This window comes from Drosophila teissieri, chromosome X (assembly GCF_016746235.2).
Source record: "Drosophila teissieri strain GT53w chromosome X, Prin_Dtei_1.1, whole genome shotgun sequence".
In the NCBI taxonomy this organism is placed as follows: Eukaryota; Metazoa; Arthropoda; class Insecta; order Diptera; family Drosophilidae; genus Drosophila; species Drosophila teissieri.
This window is the reverse complement of record NC_053034.1, coordinates 6684437-6705901: the sequence shown is the minus strand read 5'-3', so window position 1 is coordinate 6705901 and position 21465 is coordinate 6684437. Positions and strand designations below refer to the sequence as shown.

The following is a 21465-nucleotide window of genomic DNA, read 5'->3' as shown; positions in this document are numbered from 1 at the left end:
CTAATTTTTGGCCATTTTTCGCAAATTTTAATGATGGTACCCCTTATCGAAAATGCAAAAAATGTGTCAAAATTTTTTTTTCGAAAATAAGAAAAGTAGGGATGGACATAGTTAGCTATGTTTATTAGCAGCACAAAACAGTCTTTATTTTAGCTGTGCTCCCATTTTTGGCCAAGTTATGGCTAAAACGCCGATTGAATATATCCGATTTTTTTACAATTTTTTTTTCGATTTTTTTATACAAAATAATCAGTATTTCTTTGATAGCATTAAAAATAATTGTCCAAAAGTGGAATGCCATACCTCGTTGAATTCGTAACAAAATTCCCTATCGATCCATGTGCATATATTGAAATTCTAATTTTTGGCCATTTTTCGCAAATTTTAATGATGGTACCCCTTATCGAAAATGCAAAAAATGTGTCAAAATTTTTTTTTCGAAAATAAAAAAAGTAGGGATGGACATAGTTAGCTATGTTTATTAGCAGCACAAAACAGTCTTTATTTTAGCTGTGCTCCCATTTTTGGCCAAGTTATGGCTAAAACGCCGATTGAATATATCCGATTTTTTTTACAATTTTTTTTTCGATTTTTTTATACAAAATAATCAGTATTTCTTTGATAGCATTAAAAATAATTGTCCAAAAGTGGAATGCCATACCTCGTTGAATTCGTAACAAAATTCCCTATCGATCCATGTGCATATATTGAAATTCTAATTTTTGGCCATTTTTCGCAAATTTTAATGATGGTACCCCTTATCGAAAATGCAAAAAATGTGTCAAAATTTTTTTTTCGAAAATAAGAAAAGTAGGGATGGACATAGTTAGCTATGTTTATTAGCAGCACAAAACAGTCTTTATTTTAGCTGTGCTCCCATTTTTGGCCAAGTTATGGCTAAAACGCCGATTGAATATATCAGATTTTTTTACGATTTTTTTTTCGATTTTTTTATACAAAATAATCAGTATTTCTTTGATAGCATTAAAAATAATTGTCCAAAAGTGGAATGCCATACCTCGTTGAATTCGTAACAAAATTCCCTATCGATCCATGTGCATATATTGAAATTCTAATTTTTGGCCATTTTTCGCAAATTTTAATGATGGTACCCCTTATCGAAAATGCAAAAAATGTGTCAAAATTTTTTTTTCGAAAATAAGAAAAGTAGGGATGGACATAGTTAGCTATGTTTATTAGCAGCACAAAACAGTCTTTATTTTAGCTGTGCTCCCATTTTTGGCCAAGTTATGGCTAAAACGCCGATTGAATATATCCGATTTTTTTACAATTTTTTTTTCGATTTTTTTATACAAAATAATCAGTATTTCTTTGATAGCATTAAAAATAATTGTCCAAAAGTGGAATGCCATACCTCGTTGAATTCGTAACAAAATTCCCTATCGATCCATGTGCATATATTGAAATTCTAATTTTTGGCCATTTTTCGCAAATTTTAATGATGGTACCCCTTATCGAAAATGCAAAAAATGTGTCAAAATTTTTTTTTCGAAAATAAGAAAAGTAGGGATGGACATAGTTAGCTATGTTTATTAGCAGCACAAAACAGTCTTTATTTTAGCTGTGCTCCCATTTTTGGCCAAGTTATGGCTAAAACGCCGATTGAATATATCCGATTTTTTTACGATTTTTTTTTCGATTTTTTTATACAAAATAATCAGTATTTCTTTGATAGCATTAAAAATAATTGTCCAAAAGTGGAATGCCATACCTCGTTGAATTCGTAACAAAATTCCCTATCGATCCATGTGCATATATTGAAATTCTAATTTTTGGCCATTTTTCGCAAATTTTAATGATGGTACCCCTTATCGAAAATGCAAAAAATGTGTCAAAATTTTTTTTTCGAAAATAAGAAAAGTAGGGATGGACATAGTTAGCTATGTTTATTAGCAGCACAAAACAGTCAAATTTTAATGATGGTACCCCTTATCAAAAATGCAAAAATGTGTCAAAATTTTTTTTTCGAAAATAAAAAAAGTAGGGATGGACATAGTTAGCTATGTTTATTAGCAGCACAAAACAGTCTTTATTTTAGCTGTGCTCCCATTTTTGGCCAAGTTATGGCTAAAACGCCGATTGAATATATCCGATTTTTTAAACAATTTTTTTTTCGATTTTTTTATACTAAATAATCAGTATTTCTTTGATAGCATTAAAAATAATTGTCCAAAAGTGGAATGCCATACCTCGTTGAATTCGTAACAAAATTCCCTATCGATCCATGTGCATATATTGAAATTCTAATTTTTGGCCATTTTTCGCAAATTTTAATGATGGTACCCCTTATCGAAAATGCAAAAAATGTGTCAAATTTTTTTTTTCGAAAATAAGAAAAGTAGGGATGGACATAGTTAGCTATGTTTATTAGCAGCACAAAACAGTCTTTATTTTAGCTGTGCTCCCATTTTTGGCCAAGTTATGGCTAAAACGCCGATTGAATATATCCGATTTTTTTACAATTTTTTTTTCGATTTTTTTATACAAAATAATCAGTATTTCTTTGATAGCATTAAAAATAATTGTCCAAAAGTGGAATGCCATACCTCGTTGAATTCGTAACAAAATTCCCTATCGATCCATGTGCATATATTGAAATTCTAATTTTTGGCCATTTTTCGCAAATTTTAATGATGGTACCCCTTATCGAAAATGCAAAAAATGTGTCAAAATTTTTTTTTCGAAAATAAGAAAAGTAGGGATGGACATAGTTAGCTATGTTTATTAGCAGCACAAAACAGTCTTTATTTTAGCTGTGCTCCCATTTTTGGCCAAGTTATGGCTAAAACGCCGATTGAATATATCCGATTTTTTTACGATTTTTTTTTCGATTTTTTTATACAAAATAATCAGTATTTCTTTGATAGCATTAAAAATAATTGTCCAAAAGTGGAATGCCATACCTCGTTGAATTCGTAACAAAATTCCCTATCGATCCATGTGCATATATTGAAATTCTAATTTTTGGCCATTTTTCGCAAATTTTAATGATGGTACCCCTTATCGAAAATGCAAAAAATGTGTCAAAATTTTTTTTTCGAAAATAAGAAAAGTAGGGATGGACATAGTTAGCTATGTTTATTAGCAGCACAAAACAGTCAAATTTTAATGATGGTACCCCTTATCAAAAATGCAAAAATGTGTCAAAATTTTTTTTTCGAAAATAAAAAAAGTAGGGATGGACATAGTTAGCTATGTTTATTAGCAGCACAAAACAGTCTTTATTTTAGCTGTGCTCCCATTTTTGGCCAAGTTATGGCTAAAACGCCGATTGAATATATCCGATTTGTTTTACAATTTTTTTTTCGATTTTTTTATACAAAATAATCAGTATTTCTTTGATAGCATTAAAAATAATTGTCCAAAAGTGGAATGCCATACCTCGTTGAATTCGTAACAAAATTCCCTATCGATCCATGTGCATATATTGAAATTCTAATTTTTGGCCATTTTTCGCAAATTTTAATGATGGTACCCCTTATCGAAAATGCAAAAAATGTGTCAACATTTTTTTTTCGAAAATAAGAAAAGTAGGGATGGACATAGTTAGCTATGTTTATTAGCAGCACAAAACAGTCTTTATTTTAGCTGTGCTCCCATTTTTGGCCAAGTTATGGCTAAAACGCCGATTGAATATATCCGATTTTTTTACAATTTTTTTTTCGATTTTTTTATACAAAATAATCAGTATTTCTTTGATAGCATTAAAAATAATTGTCCAAAAGTGGAATGCCATACCTCGTTGAATTCGTAACAAAATTCCCTATCGATCCATGTGCATATATTGAAATTCTAATTTTTGGCCATTTTTCGCAAATTTTAATGATGGTACCCCTTATCGAAAATGCAAAAAATTTGTTAAAATTTTTTTTTCGAAAATAAAAAAAGTAGGGATGGACATAGTTAGCTATGTTTATTAGCAGCACAAAACAGTCTTTATTTTAGCTGTGCTCCCATTTTTGGCCAAGTTATGGCTAAAACGCCGATTGAATATATCCGATTTGTTTTACAATTTTTTTTTCGATTTTTTTATACAAAATAATCAGTATTTCTTTGATAGCATTAAAAATAATTGTCCAAAAGTGGAATGCCATACCTCGTTGAATTCGTAACAAAATTCCCTATCGATCCATGTGCATATATTGAAATTCTAATTTTTGGCCATTTTTCGCAAATTTTAATGATGGTACCCCTTATCGAAAATGCAAAAAATGTGTCAAAATTTTTTTTTCGAAAATAAGAAAAGTAGGGATGGACATAGTTAGCTATGTTTATTAGCAGCACAAAACAGTCTTTATTTTAGCTGTGCTCCCATTTTTGGCCAAGTTATGGCTAAAACGCCGATTGAATATATCCGATTTTTTAAACAATTTTTTTTTCGATTTTTTTATACTAAATAATCAGTATTTCTTTGATAGCATTAAAAATAATTGTCCAAAAGTGGAATGCCATACCTCGTTGAATTCGTAACAAAATTCCCTATCGATCCATGTGCATATATTGAAATTCTAATTTTTGGCCATTTTTCGCAAATTTTAATGATGGTACCCCTTATCGAAAATGCAAAAAATGTGTCAAATTTTTTTTTTCGAAAATAAGAAAAGTAGGGATGGACATAGTTAGCTATGTTTATTAGCAGCACAAAACAGTCTTTATTTTAGCTGTGCTCCCATTTTTGGCCAAGTTATGGCTAAAACGCCGATTGAATATATCCGATTTTTTTACAATTTTTTTTTCGATTTTTTTATACAAAATAATCAGTATTTCTTTGATAGCATTAAAAATAATTGTCCAAAAGTGGAATGCCATACCTCGTTGAATTCGTAACAAAATTCCCTATCGATCCATGTGCATATATTGAAATTCTAATTTTTGGCCATTTTTCGCAAATTTTAATGATGGTACCCCTTATCGAAAATGCAAAAAATGTGTCAAAATTTTTTTTTCGAAAATAAGAAAAGTAGGGATCGACATAGTTAGCTATGTTTATTAGCAGCACAAAACAGTCTTTATTTTAGCTGTGCTCCCATTTTTGGCCAAGTTATGGCTAAAACGCCGATTGAATATATCCGATTTTTTTACGATTTTTTTTTCGATTTTTTTATACAAAATAATCAGTATTTCTTTGATAGCATTAAAAATAATTGTCCAAAAGTGGAATGCCATACCTAGTTGAATTCGTAACAAAATTCCCTATCGATCCATGTGCATATATTGAAATTCTAATTTTTGGCAATTTTTCGCAAATTTTAATGATGGTACCCCTTATCGAAAATGAAAAAAATGTGTCAAAATTTTTTTTTCGAAAATAAGAAAAGTAGGGATGGACATAGTTAGCTATGTTTATTAGCAGCACAAAACAGTCAAATTTTAATGATGGTACCCCTTATCAAAAATGCAAAAAATGTGTCAAAATTTTTTTTTCGAAAATAAAAAAAGTAGGGATGGACATAGTTAGCTATGTTTATTAGCAGCACAAAACAGTCTTTATTTTAGCTGTGCTCCCATTTTTGGCCAAGTTATGGCTAAAACGCCGATTGAATATATCCGATTTTTTTTACAATTTTTTTTTCGATTTTTTTATACAAAATAATCAGTATTTCGTTGATAGCATTAAAAATAATTGTCCAGAAGTGGAATGCCATACCTCGTTGAATTCGTAACAAAATTCCCTATCGATCCATGTGCATATATTGAAATTCTAATTTTTGGCCATTTTTCGCAAATTTTAATGATGGTACCCCTTATCGAAAATGCAAAAAATGTGTCAAAATTTTTTTTTCGAAAATAAAAAAAGTAGGGATGGACATAGTTAGCTATGTTTATTAGCAGCACAAAACAGTCTTTATTTTAGCTGTGCTCCCATTTTTGGCCAAGTTATGGCTAAAACGCCGATTGAATATATCCGATTTTTTTACGATTTTTTTTTCGATTTTTTTATACAAAATAATCAGTATTTCTTTGATAGCATTAAAAATAATTGTCCAAAAGTGGAATGCCATACCTAGTTGAATTCGTAACAAAATTCCCTATCGATCCATGTGCATATATTGAAATTCTAATTTTTGGCAATTTTTCGCAAATTTTAATGATGGTACCCCTTATCGAAAATGAAAAAAATGTGTCAAAATTTTTTTTTCGAAAATAAGAAAAGTAGGGATGGACATAGTTAGCTATGTTTATTAGCAGCACAAAACAGTCAAATTTTAATGATGGTACCCCTTATCAAAAATGCAAAAAATGTGTCAAAATTTTTTTTTCGAAAATAAAAAAAGTAGGGATGGACATAGTTAGCTATGTTTATTAGCAGCACAAAACAGTCTTTATTTTAGCTGTGCTCCCATTTTTGGCCAAGTTATGGCTAAAACGCCGATTGAATATATCCGATTTTTTTTACAATTTTTTTTTCGATTTTTTTATACAAAATAATCAGTATTTCGTTGATAGCATTAAAAATAATTGTCCAGAAGTGGAATGCCATACCTCGTTGAATTCGTAACAAAATTCCCTATCGATCCATGTGCATATATTGAAATTCTAATTTTTGGCCATTTTTCGCAAATTTTAATGATGGTACCCCTTATCGAAAATGCAAAAAATGTGTCAAAATTTTTTTTTCGAAAATAAAAAAAGTAGGGATGGACATAGTTAGCTATGTTTATTAGCAGCACAAAACAGTCTTTATTTTAGCTGTGCTCCCATTTTTGGCCAAGTTATGGCTAAAACGCCGATTGAATATATCCGATTTTTTTTACAATTTTTTTTTCGATTTTTTTATACAAAATAATCAGTATTTCTTTGATGGCATTAAAAATAATTGTCCAAAAGTGGAATGCCATACCTCGTTGAATTCGTAACAAAATTCCCTATCGATCCATGTGCATATATTGAAATTCTAATTTTTGGCCATTTTTCGCAAATTTTAATGATGGTACCCCTTATCGAAAATGCAAAAAATGTGTCAAAATTTTTTTTTCGAAAATAAGAAAAGTAGGGATGGACATAGTTAGCTATGTTTATTAGCAGCACAAAACAGTCTTTATTTTAGCTGTGCTCCCATTTTTGGCCAAGTTATGGCTAAAACGCCGATTGAATATATCCGATTTTTTAAACAATTTTTTTTTCGATTTTTTTATACTAAATAATCAGTATTTCTTTGATAGCATTAAAAATAATTGTTCAAAAGTGGAATGCCATACCTCGTTAAATTCGTAACAAAATTCCCTATCGATCCATGTGCATATATTGAAATTCTAATTTTTGGCCATTTTTCGCAAATTTTAATGATGGTACCCCTTATCGAAAATGCAAAAAATGTGTCAAATTTTTTTTTTCGAAAATAAGAAAAGTAGGGATGGACATAGTTAGCTATGTTTATTAGCAGCACAAAACAGTCTTTATTTTAGCTGTGCTCCCATTTTTGGCCAAGTTATGGCTAAAACGCCGATTGAATATATCCGATTTTTTTACAATTTTTTTTTCGATTTTTTTATACAAAATAATCAGTATTTCTTTGATAGCATTAAAAATAATTGTCCAAAAGTGGAATGCCATACCTCGTTGAATTCGTAACAAAATTCCCTATCGATCCATGTGCATATATTGAAATTCTAATTTTTGGCCATTTTTCGCAAATTTTAATGATGGTACCCCTTATCGAAAATGAAAAAAATGTGTCAAAATTTTTTTTTCGAAAATAAGAAAAGTAGGGATGGACATAGTTAGCTATGTTTATTAGCAGCACAAAACAGTCTTTATTTTAGCTGTGCTCCCATTTTTGGCCAAGTTATGGCTAAAGAGCGTCGAGTGAAATAGGTGGAAACTTGATCAAGCGCACTGCCTTCACATGTGCATGCGGGTCGATTGGTGTCCAAGAGCAAGTGGCAGTTAGTCCACATGGAATAACTCGATATAACTAGATATAACCAAGCCGAATATGGATGTTAATCGGGTGACGAAACGTTATACTCTAGTCCAACAGGCATTATATAATTTCATAACAACTAGATTTATTTAACAAGTAACGCCGGCTTATATATAGATATTATGATTGTTAGTCCCAGGCCTCCTTGATCTTCAGCTGGTTCAGCCGCTCCTCAATGGTAACGTGTGGCTTCATCTTGCGCAGTGTCTGCTCGTCCGTCCACTTGGCCACCAGCTTATCGCGCTTGTGTAGCTCCTTGGCGTGACCGGAAGATTGCTCCTGAGGGCGGACAGTGGACAGTGTGGTATTAGGTCGTGTGGTATTAGGTACGCGTATAGCGAGCAAGACTTACCAGGGTGAGATACGGGTGCCGGAGGAGCAGCATGACCTGCTCCTGGCGCTCGTACTCGCGGGTCAGGGTGTCCATTGCTCGCTGGCTGACCGGCTTCACCAGGCGCCGCTTGCCCCGGAATATGTGACCAGGCACGGTCTTCTTGAACAAATTGATCAGCGTCAGGTGCATTTTGTTAGCTTAGCTGCATTAGTTAAAAACTAAACTGTTTATTTTATAACAACTTATTATTTGTATTTTGCCCGAATTACGGTGTGACCAGGTTTCGTAAGAGGAGAACCCCCACCGATTACCGTAATCACTGTTCGATACGCCAAAGCAAATCACGCTTTCAAGTATCGATAAGAAACTACCGCTTATTTCCGGTTGAATTTATAAATAATAGTAATGCAATATCAACATTTTCACGTACTATAACACCAGCCTGCATTTCGACCTGATTACAACATGGGAGACGCTGTGGAAGCCCTCTTCATCAGCACGAGCAGCGAGGACAACACGACATGCAGCGTGCAGGATTTGCGGACTGGCACCGACCTGATGCGTTACAAGGGAGGCGGATGCGCCCAGCACCACAGCCTGGACATGATCCACCTTAACTACGTGATGGCGGCGAACTCAGCGAAGCCACTGCTCCACGTGTGGCCCATCAACAAGCAGGAGCAGATGGCCGGATTGCGGTTCGTGGTGCCCGGCAAAGTCAACGCCTTGGCCCTGACGCCGGATGGGAACTTTTTGGTAGCCGCCATCCAGGAGAACATCTACCTGTGGCACATGAACTCCGGCCGTATGCTTAACACCCTCTCGAAGCACTACCAGGCGATCACTTGCCTGCGCTTCACGGACAACGGCGAGCACTTCATTAGCGGCGGCAAGGACGGAGCTGTGCTGGTCTGGGATCTCACATTCTCCGCCGCCCCACTGGACACGGGCGGGGGCAAGGATAGCACGGAACCGCTGTACAGCTTTAATGATCACGGTCTGGCGGTCACCGATTTATACTCGGGCATCGGAGGCATCCGCTCATATCTGTACACGGTGTCGCTGGATCGCTGCTGCAAGGTGTACGACCTGTGCGGGGGCGTCTTGCTGCTGAGTGTGGTGTTCCCAGTGGCTCTGCACAGCGTGATCGTCAACAAGATGGAGACCAAGGTGTATGTGGGCTCCGGTGACGGCAAGGTATTTGTCTTTCACATGGAAAATGCGCCACGCATGAAGGTGAGTCCAGATATCGTTTATCCACTGCTTCGCCAACTAATTCCTTTACTTACTCAGGAATACCACCTGGAGGAGGAGGAAATACAGGCCTTTGTGGGCCACACACCCGGCAAGGCCATCACCTGTCTGGCACTTAATTTGAGCGCTTCCACGCTGGTCTCCGGGGGCGAGGACAATCAAGTATGCGTCTGGGACGTGGGCAGCCGGCAGCTTATCAAGAGTCTTTCGCAAAAAGGCTCGGTAACCAACCTGCGCATCCGGCTGCTCAGTCCAGCCATCTTTCTGCCGGAGCACAAGCAGCCGCAGCTATTCGCCGACAGTCTAAAGCGGATGATCAGTCCGCCGGATGAGAATGACGGTATCGAGCTGTTTATGGAGGAAGACGACTCCAGTGGACGCAAAACACCAGAACTGGACTACACCCTAAGTTACCCGGGTACGGATGAGGAGATAATACTCAAGCTTATAGCGTCCATGAGTACCGGAAAGAATAAGGAGAACGAGGACGAGGACGAAGAAGTTGAAGCTGAAGCTGAATCCGAAGCTATAGATGGCGAGTCCGCAGCAGAGGACGGGGACTCGGAGGTCGAAGAAGTAGAATCCGAAGCCGAGGGAATGGAAACCGCCACCAAGGAAGCGGAGTCCGAAGAATCGGATGCAGAAGATACGCCAGGCTCACCACAGACAAACGACGTCAACGTGCAAAAGCTGCTGGCCGAGAACGCCCGCCTCAAGGAGGAATCAAAGCGCATGTTCGAGATCATGTTCAAGTATATTGCCAGCGATGCCGCTGTCCAGGGTGAAATCGCAGAAAAGCCAAAGCGCAAGAAAGCGCGCCAGACCTAGTGAACCTTAAGTTTGCCTTCCTTCAATTACGTTTACTTAGGATTTAGAACAAAAATACATGATAATAGAAAGAAACAGCACTCAGTGTGCCTAAAAACGATTAGGGTGAATAAAACAATAACTGCTCGTAGACGGATCTACTTGGATGCGTCTTCGCTGCCCGACTGCCCGTCCATGTTGTCGTCTCCCGGTTCAGGAGCGTTGTCATGTTCCTCCGCAAGCAGACGACGGATCTCCCGGTTGGAGTTCAGCAGCTCCCGCAGTTGGGACATGATGTCGTCCGTGCGCTGCTCCACGGCGTCCAGGGCACAGCTGAGAGCGTCCAAGCTGTTGTTCACGTCCTCCATCTCTGCAGGGGTCATTCCATTAGAGCCAATCCCGACCAGAAACGAGGCGCTGCCAAAACTCACCTTGGAGGTCCGCCTCCTGGACATTGCTGTTGCCAGAGTCGCCGGACGACGAGGGATCGTGATTGTTTTTGGGTGACATTTTCCCCGGAATTCTCACCGGATTTTCACCGTTTGTTTTTTCCAGTTGGGTTTATTGTCACGGGATAGCTATAAACGCTAGAGGTGGTTTGCAGAGACCGATAGTTCACGTTTCCAATTCGATACAAATATTATTAATAATCGTAGATAATAGGGGAATTCATTATATACGTTTTTCTTTTTATTGATTATAAATATAAATTCACGAACAAGTTTCTTATAAAAAAAACCTGGTTTTATATTCACGAACCATTGTAATAATTGTGGTCTATCACTTGTCGTGCTAAATCGTGTCACGAACAAAGAAACAAATGGTTTTCGCATCTCTAAGCGTTGCCTAGCCTTAAACCAACGGTTCTTTCCCATAATGCTTACTGCTGATTGGCCAAAGTATACCCCTTCAAAAAGATAGCTGATTATGAACAGCTGATTGAGTTCGCAAAGCAATCAGCTGTCGTCCAACTACGTTTTCTGTTTGCCTGGTGCCTGAAGTCGGTCATCTTACCCATTTTAATTGAAAAATAATTTCGCGGCAACAAATTTCGACAGCAAATCGGTAGATTTCTTGCTTCAAACACCAGGCGAGCATAATCCGCAGTAAGTGAACAAGCCGCCGTTTTTACCTAGTTTTCAGAGGTGCTCCCGTGTCTCGTTTTATTTTCACGATACAAGCAAATTGCTAGTGAGAGTGGTATTTTTTCGTGTCTGACGTGCCAATTGCGTGTCACGGACAAAAAAACAAATGGTTTTCGCATCTCTGCTCTTGCTTAAGCTTTGATCTAACTGTTCATTTTCAAAGGGATGCATTCCTATTGGTTCAACGGCTATTTTATTGTCGACTGGGCGGCCATTTTGGAAAAAACAAACTGTTGTTTGATTATTTCGAAATGTACCAGCTGGCTACTGGCTACGGATTCTGCTCCCCTGGTATCTGAACTCCAGAAATTCAGTCGAGAATCGCATTCGAATGCCCACAATGTTTGTTGGCATCCATATTTAGGCTGTTACCTAGCGTCACAGTCGGCCACACTGGACCTCACACATAACATAACCGAAAAATGAACAAATGTTTTAGGTGCCAGCCCCGGATATTGCTTTTCCAGTTCAGCGTGAGTCCACGATTATGTCGCCATACAGGATTTGGATTTTCAATACCTAGTTTACACAGCTACCGCGATGCTATGCCGCAGTGCAGCCGGGATGTCCACCGCCACAGGAAAAACCCGTAGTCGGTTTGGCACACAAACCCGATCCCAAGACGGTGAAGTGTGACTACATAGGACCGCCGGACGCGCAATCGAACCTACGTCCGTACGTACGGCACTACGGCGATGAGGAGACGCGGCTGGCGAGGAGCTTGCGCCTGAAGCGGATCGAGGTGGAGGCGTGGAACACGGACTTCTGGACCAGACACAATAAGCGCTTCTATGAGGTACAACCACGGCCACTGTGCCATCTCTTTCTAATGCGCTAACTCCGTCTCTTTCGGTTTGGCTCGGTTCACAGGAAAAGGAGGACTTCATTCGGCTGCACAAGGAGAGCGGAACTAGCGAGGTTTCAGCGGACCAGATGAGCCACTTCTACAAAGCGTTCCTGGACAAGAACTGGCGCATCCACATAATGTACAACATCTCCTGGTACCTGAAGAACTTCGATATTCTCACCCTGGCCGCCGCTGTCCAGCTCCAGAGGCTTCTAGCGCTGGCCAAGCGGAGAACCTAAAGTTAAAGCTGCAATATCTGTCGGCCCCATTTCGTTATTTCCCAGTTAGCCATTTGCCGTTTGCCTTTTGCCATAAGTTGAAATAAAAGATCGTGTGCGTAAAATGGTGGCATAAAATTTACTTAGCTACTATTTAAGGGGATGAAAAATACACGTTGCTTGGAGTTAGTTAATGTACTTAAAAGTAATCGCAAAACTATTAAAATAAAATAGAAATAGGTGTTTATATCCTTATCAGTGTATATATTCAAAGAAGGTTGTGCACGATACATGTAGGATAACGATAACGAAGGATCGCTCCCCATGTAAAGTTGCCGAATATTGAAAGATAACCGCTACAATTATGATAATAATAATAATGGTAAACAGAGGGGAAGGCACACACGCATAAAGTCAAGTTTTGGGTTGGCCATCGGGGCGGTCAGTTTGCTCGCGATTATTGCAATGGTGGTAGTGATGGTAGTGATGAATGTGGAGATGGTGCTAAAACAAATAAAATTAGGTGCTCCAGCGACTGTGTGAGGGGAGGGGGTCCGAAATACATTACAGGGGTGGTCGTGTCCTAGCAGTAACATTTATGTATATTCTTTCTATATGGAAACGATAGCAATCATTCAATTTAAACTATGAAGACACTCTCCACTCCCTCCACTTTTGCACTTAAGAGCGATATAAAGGATACGAATTGGCTACAGTGGGCACATATACATAACTTACAAGGTTATATGCTCTCCACGAGCATATACGCATATCTGCATTTAGCATATATATATAATTGTATATATGTACACGAACTATACTGCTTAGCGAATCTATCTATTTGATCAGATACAACAAGTCCTTTTCCTGTTCCTGTTACTGTTCCTGTTCACTGGGAGCGACGTGCACGCCGCCGCTTCTTGCGCTTCCTTTGGTCCTCCGCCAGAGGCTCCTCCCGACTCTAGTTCATCCACTTGCGGCAGTTGGGCGCTCCACAGGCACACGGTATCTTGTGCGACTCGTCCTCAATGTCAAACTTGTAGTCGTACGAGAGCTAAAGCAAACGATTTCAGAAATATTATAATTCCAGTTACATGCGTATCACTCTTCCAGTTGCGGAACCCACCTCCTCGCCGCGATAGATCTTCCGCTTGGCGAATATTATGATCCGCACGTCGCGATCGACCTCCACTATCTCGGTAACACAGTTGGGATTGCACGAATGGTTGATGTAGCGCGCCAACCCGCCGCTTAGAGTGGCGTCCACCACGCGATCCTCATCCAGCCGGAACATGTAAATGCCACGGTTCTGAGGATGCAGAGATCAGAGATTAGTCAAGGTCACGAAGGTCAACCTAGTCACAAAACCCACCTTCGACTCGTACTGCTTCTCGCGTATCTCGGAGACTTCGGTGCGGATAACCTCGCCAATGTATTCGATTATCATGGTGTGTTTCTCAATGTCCCGAGCTGCATACAAGCCAAGACCCTGGATCTTAGACCTAGAAAATGTGGGCTTTAGCAATCAGTGGTTTATGAATAGATCCTAAAATCTCACCTCGCCAAGTAGACGTTGTTACGCCACTCCTGCTTCATCTTTTTGTACTGGGAGCTCTTCGAGTGTACAAACTGCTTGCTGTAGGGGCAGGCCACCTCACCGGCGATCGCAGCCGAGTTGGCCATCCGCTGGGTGCTGCAGCTGCCAGCCGTGCGTTGCGTATGTGGCTTCCTCCAGACGAGCAGCTGGCGTTGCTTAGGTTCCGTACGTGCCGCTCCCGACGGATTGATGGCTAGCGGGAACTCGAGCAGCGGATTGCGTCCATACTTGAAGCGGTAGTCAGTGAGAGTCTCAATGCCAGGGAGGCTTTCCAGGATTCGCACTATGGCCGGTTCCGTTAGGCCAAATAGGTCCTCACCACTGATGTGCTGGGGGAAGAGCTGTAACCACTTGTGGACCTTACGCAGTCGCGTGATTGGCTGCAGGATCTGCTGCCAGACAGCCGAGGGCGAACTGTCCCGGAACTCGCGCTCCGGCTCCTTGTCGCCGGCGTCCTGCACCAGGATGCGAAACTCGGGCTTGCATCCGGCCTCCGCGATACTGCAAATGTATCGACACCTACGATTGGGTCGTCGCACGCACCAGTAGTAGCGACTCTGTGGGTGGAGGAGGAGAGGGATTGAAGATTACCTTTATCAACACACCGGAATTCGATTCGATTCAAATTGGGCCGAACGTGTACTTACCACCTTATAGCCAATGGGGTAGATGTAGTGGGGTGTGTGGAAGGCCTCCAGCTGATGCGGCAGCAACTGACCCACGTTCAGGAACGTCATGTTGCCCACACGGAGCAGGTTGCTCAACTCTGAATAGTGCATGACGGTGGCCACCTGGCGGTTTTCATCCCGATCGACAAAAACTCTGCGGTGAACAACCAGAGAGCCCAGTTCATTGTCTGCCACAGACCCTCCCACTCCGGCGCCAGTCGTGTTGCCTGCTCCTGCTCCCATGGCGATGCCGGCATGAGCATGACCATGAACGCTGCAGTGCACGGACTTGTTCTTGTAGAAGACGCACTCCTCGCGAATGGCGCATGGCAGGTGGTACAGACTGTTGCATCGCGACTTGAAGCACTTGATGGTGGCGCCCAGTTGGTGACATGCGCTGCACGCCTGGTTCAGTCCCGCTTGCAGAGCTGTCTGGAAGTTCATCAGCGCCCCAGACACCGTCTCGTACACGCCGTTGGACCACAGGGCACAGTTAAGGTGAACCTGAATGCGAAAGGGTACATTAAGCTGCGATGCAATCATTGTGGTTAGCATGTCCACTTACCCATTTATCCACATCGAAGTTGAGCAGTCGCGAGGGTCCATCCGCCTGGCCGTCACCACGCTGATTGCAGAAGACGCACTGCCGTGTGTCCTCCAACTGCAGCCCACTAGTCTCTGTTTCCCACACAGTATTATTAACCGGTCCAGTCCCAGTTCCCGCGCCCGCAGTTCCGTCGAACTCCAGCTCGGTTGGCGTCGAGTCCGTGGAGAAGCAATCAGCACTGAAACACTTCACGATGCACTTGCGCTGCACGGGGATGTTTGTGGGGGTGCCAGGTACGCCCGGCGTTTTCTCAGCCTCGTCCTCCGGCTCTTGTTTGACTACCATTTCCGCTGGGACTGTTGAGCTGGTGCCGAAGCTGCCGGGCGAGTCTCCGTTGGATGATTTCGCAGTAGAGCCGCCCGCTGGCTGAAGCAACAGACTAGCCGCCTCCGCCTGTCCATCCTTTCCGTTCCACTTGAATCTCGCGAAGCAGGCGCGATCGCAGAAGTACACAAAAGGAGGGGGAACTGCTTTCCTCGGCAACATGTCCATTAGTTGAGCCAACCGGGGAAGTTGCTCTTCTAGTGCAGGAACACTGTGCCGAGGAACCCGCAGCCCAGTGGCATGAACCATATTTCCGCAGCTGCGGCACAGCTTACGGCGTCCGTTAAGAATCTTCCTCAGATGACCGTGACTCACTTGGCTTAATGGCCGCTTAAAGTCGATGTGCTTGTCATCGTCCTGATTCATAAACTGGTCCTCCAACTTGTTGCCAATCTTGTCCTCGATGATCTTGCAGGTAAGGGCGGGTGCCAGGTGCAGTAGATTGGCCAGATCCCGCAGCACGCCGGCTATGTTCTCCGAGGCCGAGGCGGGCAGTGCGAGTATCACATTCTGGTTCTTCTGCTGGTAGTTGTTATTATTATTATTGCCCAGCGGTCCCATTCCGAGCTCCATCTGCTGTGTCTTGCGTAGCTCCTCGCCGCAGGATCGAAGCAGTGGAGACACGGGAACGCGCATGGTCAGCGGATCCTCCGGCAGCGCGACCGGCGACATCCGCCCATGGCAGCGGCTGTTTCCATTGAGCAGTATTAATCCCGGATAGCGGGTAAGTCGCGGAAAAGCCGCCCACGCAGCTACGCCCTCGCTCTCCACTAGGTCTACGGTCTCTAAATTGCAATCCTTGACGGCTCCAATGTGTCGTACCAGGCGTTCCCTAGGATTACGCTCCATATGCGTGGAGAACTCCTGGTCATAAAAATCGTTTTGGATGCTAGACATTGGTATCATCTTTTCTGCTCCCGCAGAATCTGCTGGCGAGGGTGAACGGGTTCCCGCAGAGCCACCAACTAGACCTCTACTTCCGCCGAAGCGTTCGCTATCGTACAACGAGGGTATACCCGGCAGATGTACTCGTCCATAACGGCCGAGAATGGCGCCATCACAGTCCTCCAGACCTTCCAAATGCCTGCTCAGTGGCCAGCCTCGAGATCCTCCCTTAAGTTTACCTCCTCCAGCCGAAGATGATCCGGCAGAAGCTGTAGAGCTCATCGAGGCGGGCGAACCAGCTCCAGAAGTCTCGTTACTCCCGATAAGAAAGTGAAAGTTGCGATTAAGGTGCGGCTCCAGAACTTGAAGGGGCTGCATTTGACGGATGTGCGTCAGCAACTTCTCGGTAAATGCATCGTGATCCTCCTCCACCTTGGAAAACTTGCGCACTCGCTTCTTGAGCATGGGCGAGGAACCGGCTCCAGTACTGGCTCCTACTCCTCCCAGAGAAACTCCTTGTCCGGTACTGGTGATCACATGACCAGTCCCCGATGCCGCGCCTTGTATGTACTGTGTCCCCGGCGGCATTCCTGCCAGTTGGACCATTGCACCTGCCGGTAGTGGACCTGTTAGATCCTTGAGAGCTCCAGCCGCTTGGCCGGCGTTCAGATTCGTGCGCCTTGGCTTCTGAACCTCACGTTTGCGGCGCTTTCTTTGGTCACCCGCCTTGGGTTCCATGGTGGGCCCGGGGATGGGCACTGCACCCTGTCCACCAACTGGAACGGGAAGCGACGCATTCTGTTGTTGGTTCTGGTGCAGTTGCTGCTGCTGTGGATGCACGGCCATATGGAGCTGATGCTGTACTTGCAAATGCATTTGAGCGGGTATCTGCCCAGCAGCGTGTCCGGAGATTTGGCCGGGAATCTGCCCAGACAGGTGTCCTTGCATCGTCGCCTGCATTTGCGCCTGCATCTGTGCTTGCCCTTGGCTCTGGCTCTGAATGGGTTGTGCCTCGTTGGGTCCACCGGATTTCTTCACATAACTGGCAATCGCTGAGATGAGCTGTACTTTGTCCGGAGTACCTTGTCCAGTCGGAGTTGTTGGCAGAGAGGAGCTAATGGGAATCTCTGCCTGTTGCTGGAGCTGCTTTTCGTCCAGTTGTGGGTGCATGGGGAGCTTGCGTTTTTGGGGCTCTCCAGGCTTGAAAGGTATCTTTGTGGTGGCTGCACCACCTTCTATATGGTTATTGGTCCATTGCGCAGACACAAGCGAACCTCCGGAGTGAGGTGCAACGCCCGCTACAGTGGCTCCCTGTTCCGAATGAGGCGGCGGTTCCGCTTGCTCCGGCAGCGACTCTTCGCCCTGCTCCATGGGTAGTGACATAGCAACCGCCTTGGGCTTCATCTGCAGTTCCTTTGGCGCCGCTTGCTTGGTGGATATGGATATGGTGACGTTCGATATTGGAGCAGTGGCCATTTCGTAGGGCGGCGGAGGTAGCAGTTCAGCCGACTTCGATGTGGCTTCCGTCACCAGTGTTTTAGCTGCAACTGGTCCTGAGATGAACGACGTCTCCTTGGACACAATCTGCACAGTCTGCTTGACTTGGTGGGGTGACGGTTGCAGCTGCTGCGGCTGGTGAAGTTGCTGCTGCTGCTGTTGCTGCTGCTGCTGCGGAGGCGGTGGTGGTGGAGGCGCCTGGTTCTGATTCTGATTCTGCATAATTGCTGCGGGCTGATCGGATTTCTGCTCCAGCTTTGGCTCTCCTCCCACACCTGGTGTGGTAACTGCGACAGCGGTAACCGGTATAGCAGTCGCTGAGGCGGTGGCTACCTGTTGGCTGCTTCCTCCACTGGCTACCGTTGTGGTGGTGGTGGACGTGGGCACAGCTCCACCGCTACTGCTGCTACTACCTGCCGCCTGCGTGGCAGTGGGCACCGGCGGAATCACCGGACGCGCCAGTTGGTCCTCCAAACTTCTGACCTTTCCCATGCTGGGCGCCCGTACATTGATAACCTTGCGGGCGGAAAGAGGTGCCGTTGTGGAGGCGGAACCAACGTGAGCCGACGTGATGCTTATCTGGTTGAGGCTATGACTGCTGCTGTTGTTTTGGAGCAGCTGCTTTAGAAGTGCATTGTCCTCCGCTGCCGAGCGCTGGTTGTTCAGAGGCGTGGCACTCACTGTAGGATTGGGTGTGCTGGGATTCGAAGCAGTTGAGGTAGATGTGGCCATTTGAATTTGATTGGCAGACTGATTCTGCACCTGGTTAATGGGCGTCATTGTGGCATTTGCGTTCAAACGCTTCTCCGGCGTACTGATCTCCTCGACTCGCTCCTGCTCACTGGACGGAGTCCCAGTGCTATCCTTAACAACCGTCTCCTGTTTGACCAGTAGCTTTGCCTTAGATTCGGTGCCAACTTCCTCCAGCTTGACCACGTCCGGGGCCAGACTAACGCTGAGTTTGGTGGGCGCATTGGCGGCCGTTAACTTCAGCTGCATCGAAGCTCCCGAGGTAGCAGATCCAGAGGTTGCAGTAGATCCCGCCTTGTCTGCACTCGAATCCTGAACCAAAGCATGATGCATCTGCAGCGCCGCCTGGCTGGCCAACGTGGTTGTGGTTATCATCTTCGGTTTCTGCTGGGCCATGGTCGTCTTGGACAGCACCAGGGATATGTTCTTGTTCTGAATGGAGATTATCGGCCGCGTACCCATCATCGGACTATTTATGCAGATAGTTCCCGCCGAAACGGAAACGGTGGAGGTGGTGGCCAGATCTGAGGCACTCCCCGATGCCATGGTAAACGTCACGGGTGTACCTGCTCCACTGCCTACCGCGGAGATTGATTGGCTTTGAGCAGCCTGTGAGTGCTGCTGCTGCTTAAAGATGTTAAAGCTGGGCGGACAATTGAGTGTATTCTTGTCGAGCGGCTTTATCACCACGCTGTTAATGTTGGCGAACTCCTCCGGAGCTCCAGTCGTGTCCTGGGACTTGCTCTTGTTAAGAATTTTTTGAAGGTTCTCGGAGTAGGCAGTAATCTTTCGAGGCGCCGGCGCATCTTCTTCCGAATGGGATGCAGCTCCCACTGTCGCAGAGTCCTGAACCATTGCGTACGTTTGGCTGGGATTGGTGGTGGTGATAGTCACTATGCTGCCTGTGGGCGGAGCAAGGCCTCCACCGCTGGTCACCTGCAGCTGCTGAATCTGCTGCTGCTGTTGGATCTGTTGTTGGTGCTGCTGAAGCTGCAGCATCTTCTTGCTTACCACCTTGGTGGCCACAATTTTGGTGTTCGCCGGCTTGATCTGTAGTCCCGAGAATGAGACAATAGTGCCGCTATTTTTTGGACCCCGTTTGATAAGTTTGGTGAAGTTGTGATGTCCATGCGTATGGACGTGTGGATGCACCTGCTGACCCCCGCTCGGCTGCGCAGCACTCATTACGGTGGTCACCTGACCTCCCGGCTGCAACAGTTGCTTGCTCTCTACAATCGTCGCTCCTCCGGCAGTGGCCGCTCCACTAGCGCTCATCAGCGGCTTGAGCAGCGGCACCGATATTGTTTTGTTGCCAATTGACACTTTGGCCGTGGTTTGCGTAACTTCCGATAGCTTCTTGGCGTTAACCACCAGCTGGGTTTTCATCTTGGGGTGCAGATTCACCCGGTTCAACAATGTTGTGGTGGGCGTTTGGCTGCCAGTAGCCGTGGTATTAAAGATGTTGTAGTTCGTGTGGCCGGATTTCTGGGTGAGAATTGTAGTAGTGCCGGCTCCACTGGTTCCTGCCGTCCCGTTGTTAGCGTTCAAAATAATAGTGGAGGTGGCTCCAATAGGCGTTCCTGATGGGGTTCCTGTTCCGGTGGAGTTGACCACGGTCGCAGTGCTATCCGCGCCGCTGGCTGGCATAAGCACGTAGTCGAGGTCCTCCGATTTGCCGGAGTTTTCAGCATGATCCTGCCCCGAGCCACTGGGCTCGATGGAAATGACGGACGCGGTGGACGAGGATGACGATGCCGACGAGGAGGCGCCCTCCTTTTTGGTAAAGCTGGTAAAGGCTGTGTTTCGGTGTGGAAAAGGATTAGATTGACTGTTCCTTGGAGTGCTGATTCTGTACTCACTCTGCTTGTCAGCGTCCTCCGCCTTGATGGCACCCATCTCAGTGCCGGAGCCGAAGTTGCACACTATGATCTGCTGATCGCGGGCGTCCCAGACGCCGTCCGTCGACTCAACATCCTGCGGCTCTGACGCAGCTTTTACCTGAACCTTAGCCTGCTGGCCACTCCGCTGAAAGAGGAGCTGCTGCGGTGCGGTGGTCGACGCTTTGGCGGGCAAACTGGGCGCTGGCGTTCCAGTTCCGAGGAGCAGCTCCGTCTTGGCCTTCTTGCGCGTGGGATCCTCCGCCGGAGTGGCGGTGTCGTCGCCGCTGCGCTTCTGCAGGCTGACCGCATTGAAGGCAGCGGCGGCCACGGATGCTACTCTTTCGGGTTTCGCCTTTTCGGCGGCACCAAGCGATGTTGTCACCTTCGGTATATTCATAACAAACACACAAGTGGAAACGCGGAACGCGGGATGCGATGCGCTGCGTTTCGTGGGACGGGAAGGGCGGCGGTCTAGCTAGCTAGGGCTCGCGCGGCCTGCTTTTTTTTTTACCGAGCGAAAACATGCACGATTTGTCAAAAAAATTTTATTTTCGTGTATGCAGAGCAGTGTTACCAGATGGTAAAACGGCCTTTTCCCCTGAAACGTTCACACCCAGCCCTGGTTTTCCATTTGGAAACCCACCACTCTTCCCTTCCCATTTAAATATATCGCCATAGCGATTACAATCGGAACAAGTTTCGACAGA

At 44.4% G+C, this 21465-nt stretch overlaps 5 protein-coding genes across 6 annotated transcripts; 2 read left to right on the top strand and 3 right to left on the bottom strand.

The window, feature by feature from the left end:
- Nucleotides 1–7747: 7747 nt before the first annotated feature.
- Nucleotides 7748–8575, bottom strand: LOC122623435 (ribosomal protein 63, mitochondrial-like). The gene is made up of 2 exons (XM_043802593.1): nt 8298–8575; nt 7748–8224 (listed from the first exon to the last, which is right to left on the bottom strand). Exons 1-2 carry the CDS (start codon nt 8466–8468, stop codon nt 8075–8077), a joined length of 321 nt encoding a protein of 106 aa, XP_043658528.1. The 5' UTR covers nt 8469–8575; the 3' UTR covers nt 7748–8074.
- A 44-nt stretch (nt 8576–8619) lies between these two features.
- On the top strand, nt 8620–10438 carry LOC122623434 (WD repeat-containing protein 18). Its single transcript, XM_043802592.1, has 2 exons — nt 8620–9515; nt 9573–10438. The coding sequence occupies exons 1-2, from the start codon at nt 8745–8747 to the stop codon at nt 10359–10361; spliced, it is 1560 nt and encodes a 519-aa protein (XP_043658527.1). The 5' UTR covers nt 8620–8744; the 3' UTR covers nt 10362–10438.
- LOC122623436 (UPF0184 protein CG14818) lies at nt 10373–10935 on the bottom strand. Its single transcript, XM_043802595.1, has 2 exons — nt 10772–10935; nt 10373–10710 (listed from the first exon to the last, which is right to left on the bottom strand). The coding sequence occupies exons 1-2, from the start codon at nt 10848–10850 to the stop codon at nt 10499–10501; spliced, it is 291 nt and encodes a 96-aa protein (XP_043658530.1). The 5' UTR covers nt 10851–10935; the 3' UTR covers nt 10373–10498.
- An 867-nt stretch (nt 10936–11802) lies between these two features.
- LOC122623211 (COA8 family protein CG14806, mitochondrial) lies at nt 11803–12675 on the top strand. Its single transcript, XM_043802222.1, has 3 exons — nt 11803–11958; nt 12018–12281; nt 12356–12675. The coding sequence occupies exons 1-3, from the start codon at nt 11908–11910 to the stop codon at nt 12569–12571; spliced, it is 531 nt and encodes a 176-aa protein (XP_043658157.1). The 5' UTR covers nt 11803–11907; the 3' UTR covers nt 12572–12675.
- Nucleotides 12671–21320, bottom strand: LOC122623210 (histone-lysine N-methyltransferase trr). Of its 2 annotated transcripts, XM_043802221.1 has the most exons (7): nt 20738–21320; nt 15381–20674; nt 14795–15319; nt 14109–14704; nt 13923–14052; nt 13677–13859; nt 12671–13604 (listed from the first exon to the last, which is right to left on the bottom strand). In XM_043802221.1, the coding sequence occupies exons 1-7, from the start codon at nt 21153–21155 to the stop codon at nt 13512–13514; spliced, it is 7239 nt and encodes a 2412-aa protein (XP_043658156.1). In that variant the 5' UTR covers nt 21156–21320; the 3' UTR covers nt 12671–13511. The 2 variants fall into 2 exon arrangements, with proteins under 2 accessions (XP_043658156.1, XP_043658155.1); XM_043802220.1 differs by having other exon boundaries at nt 15381–21320.
- Between the last annotated feature and the right edge of the window lie 145 nt (nt 21321–21465).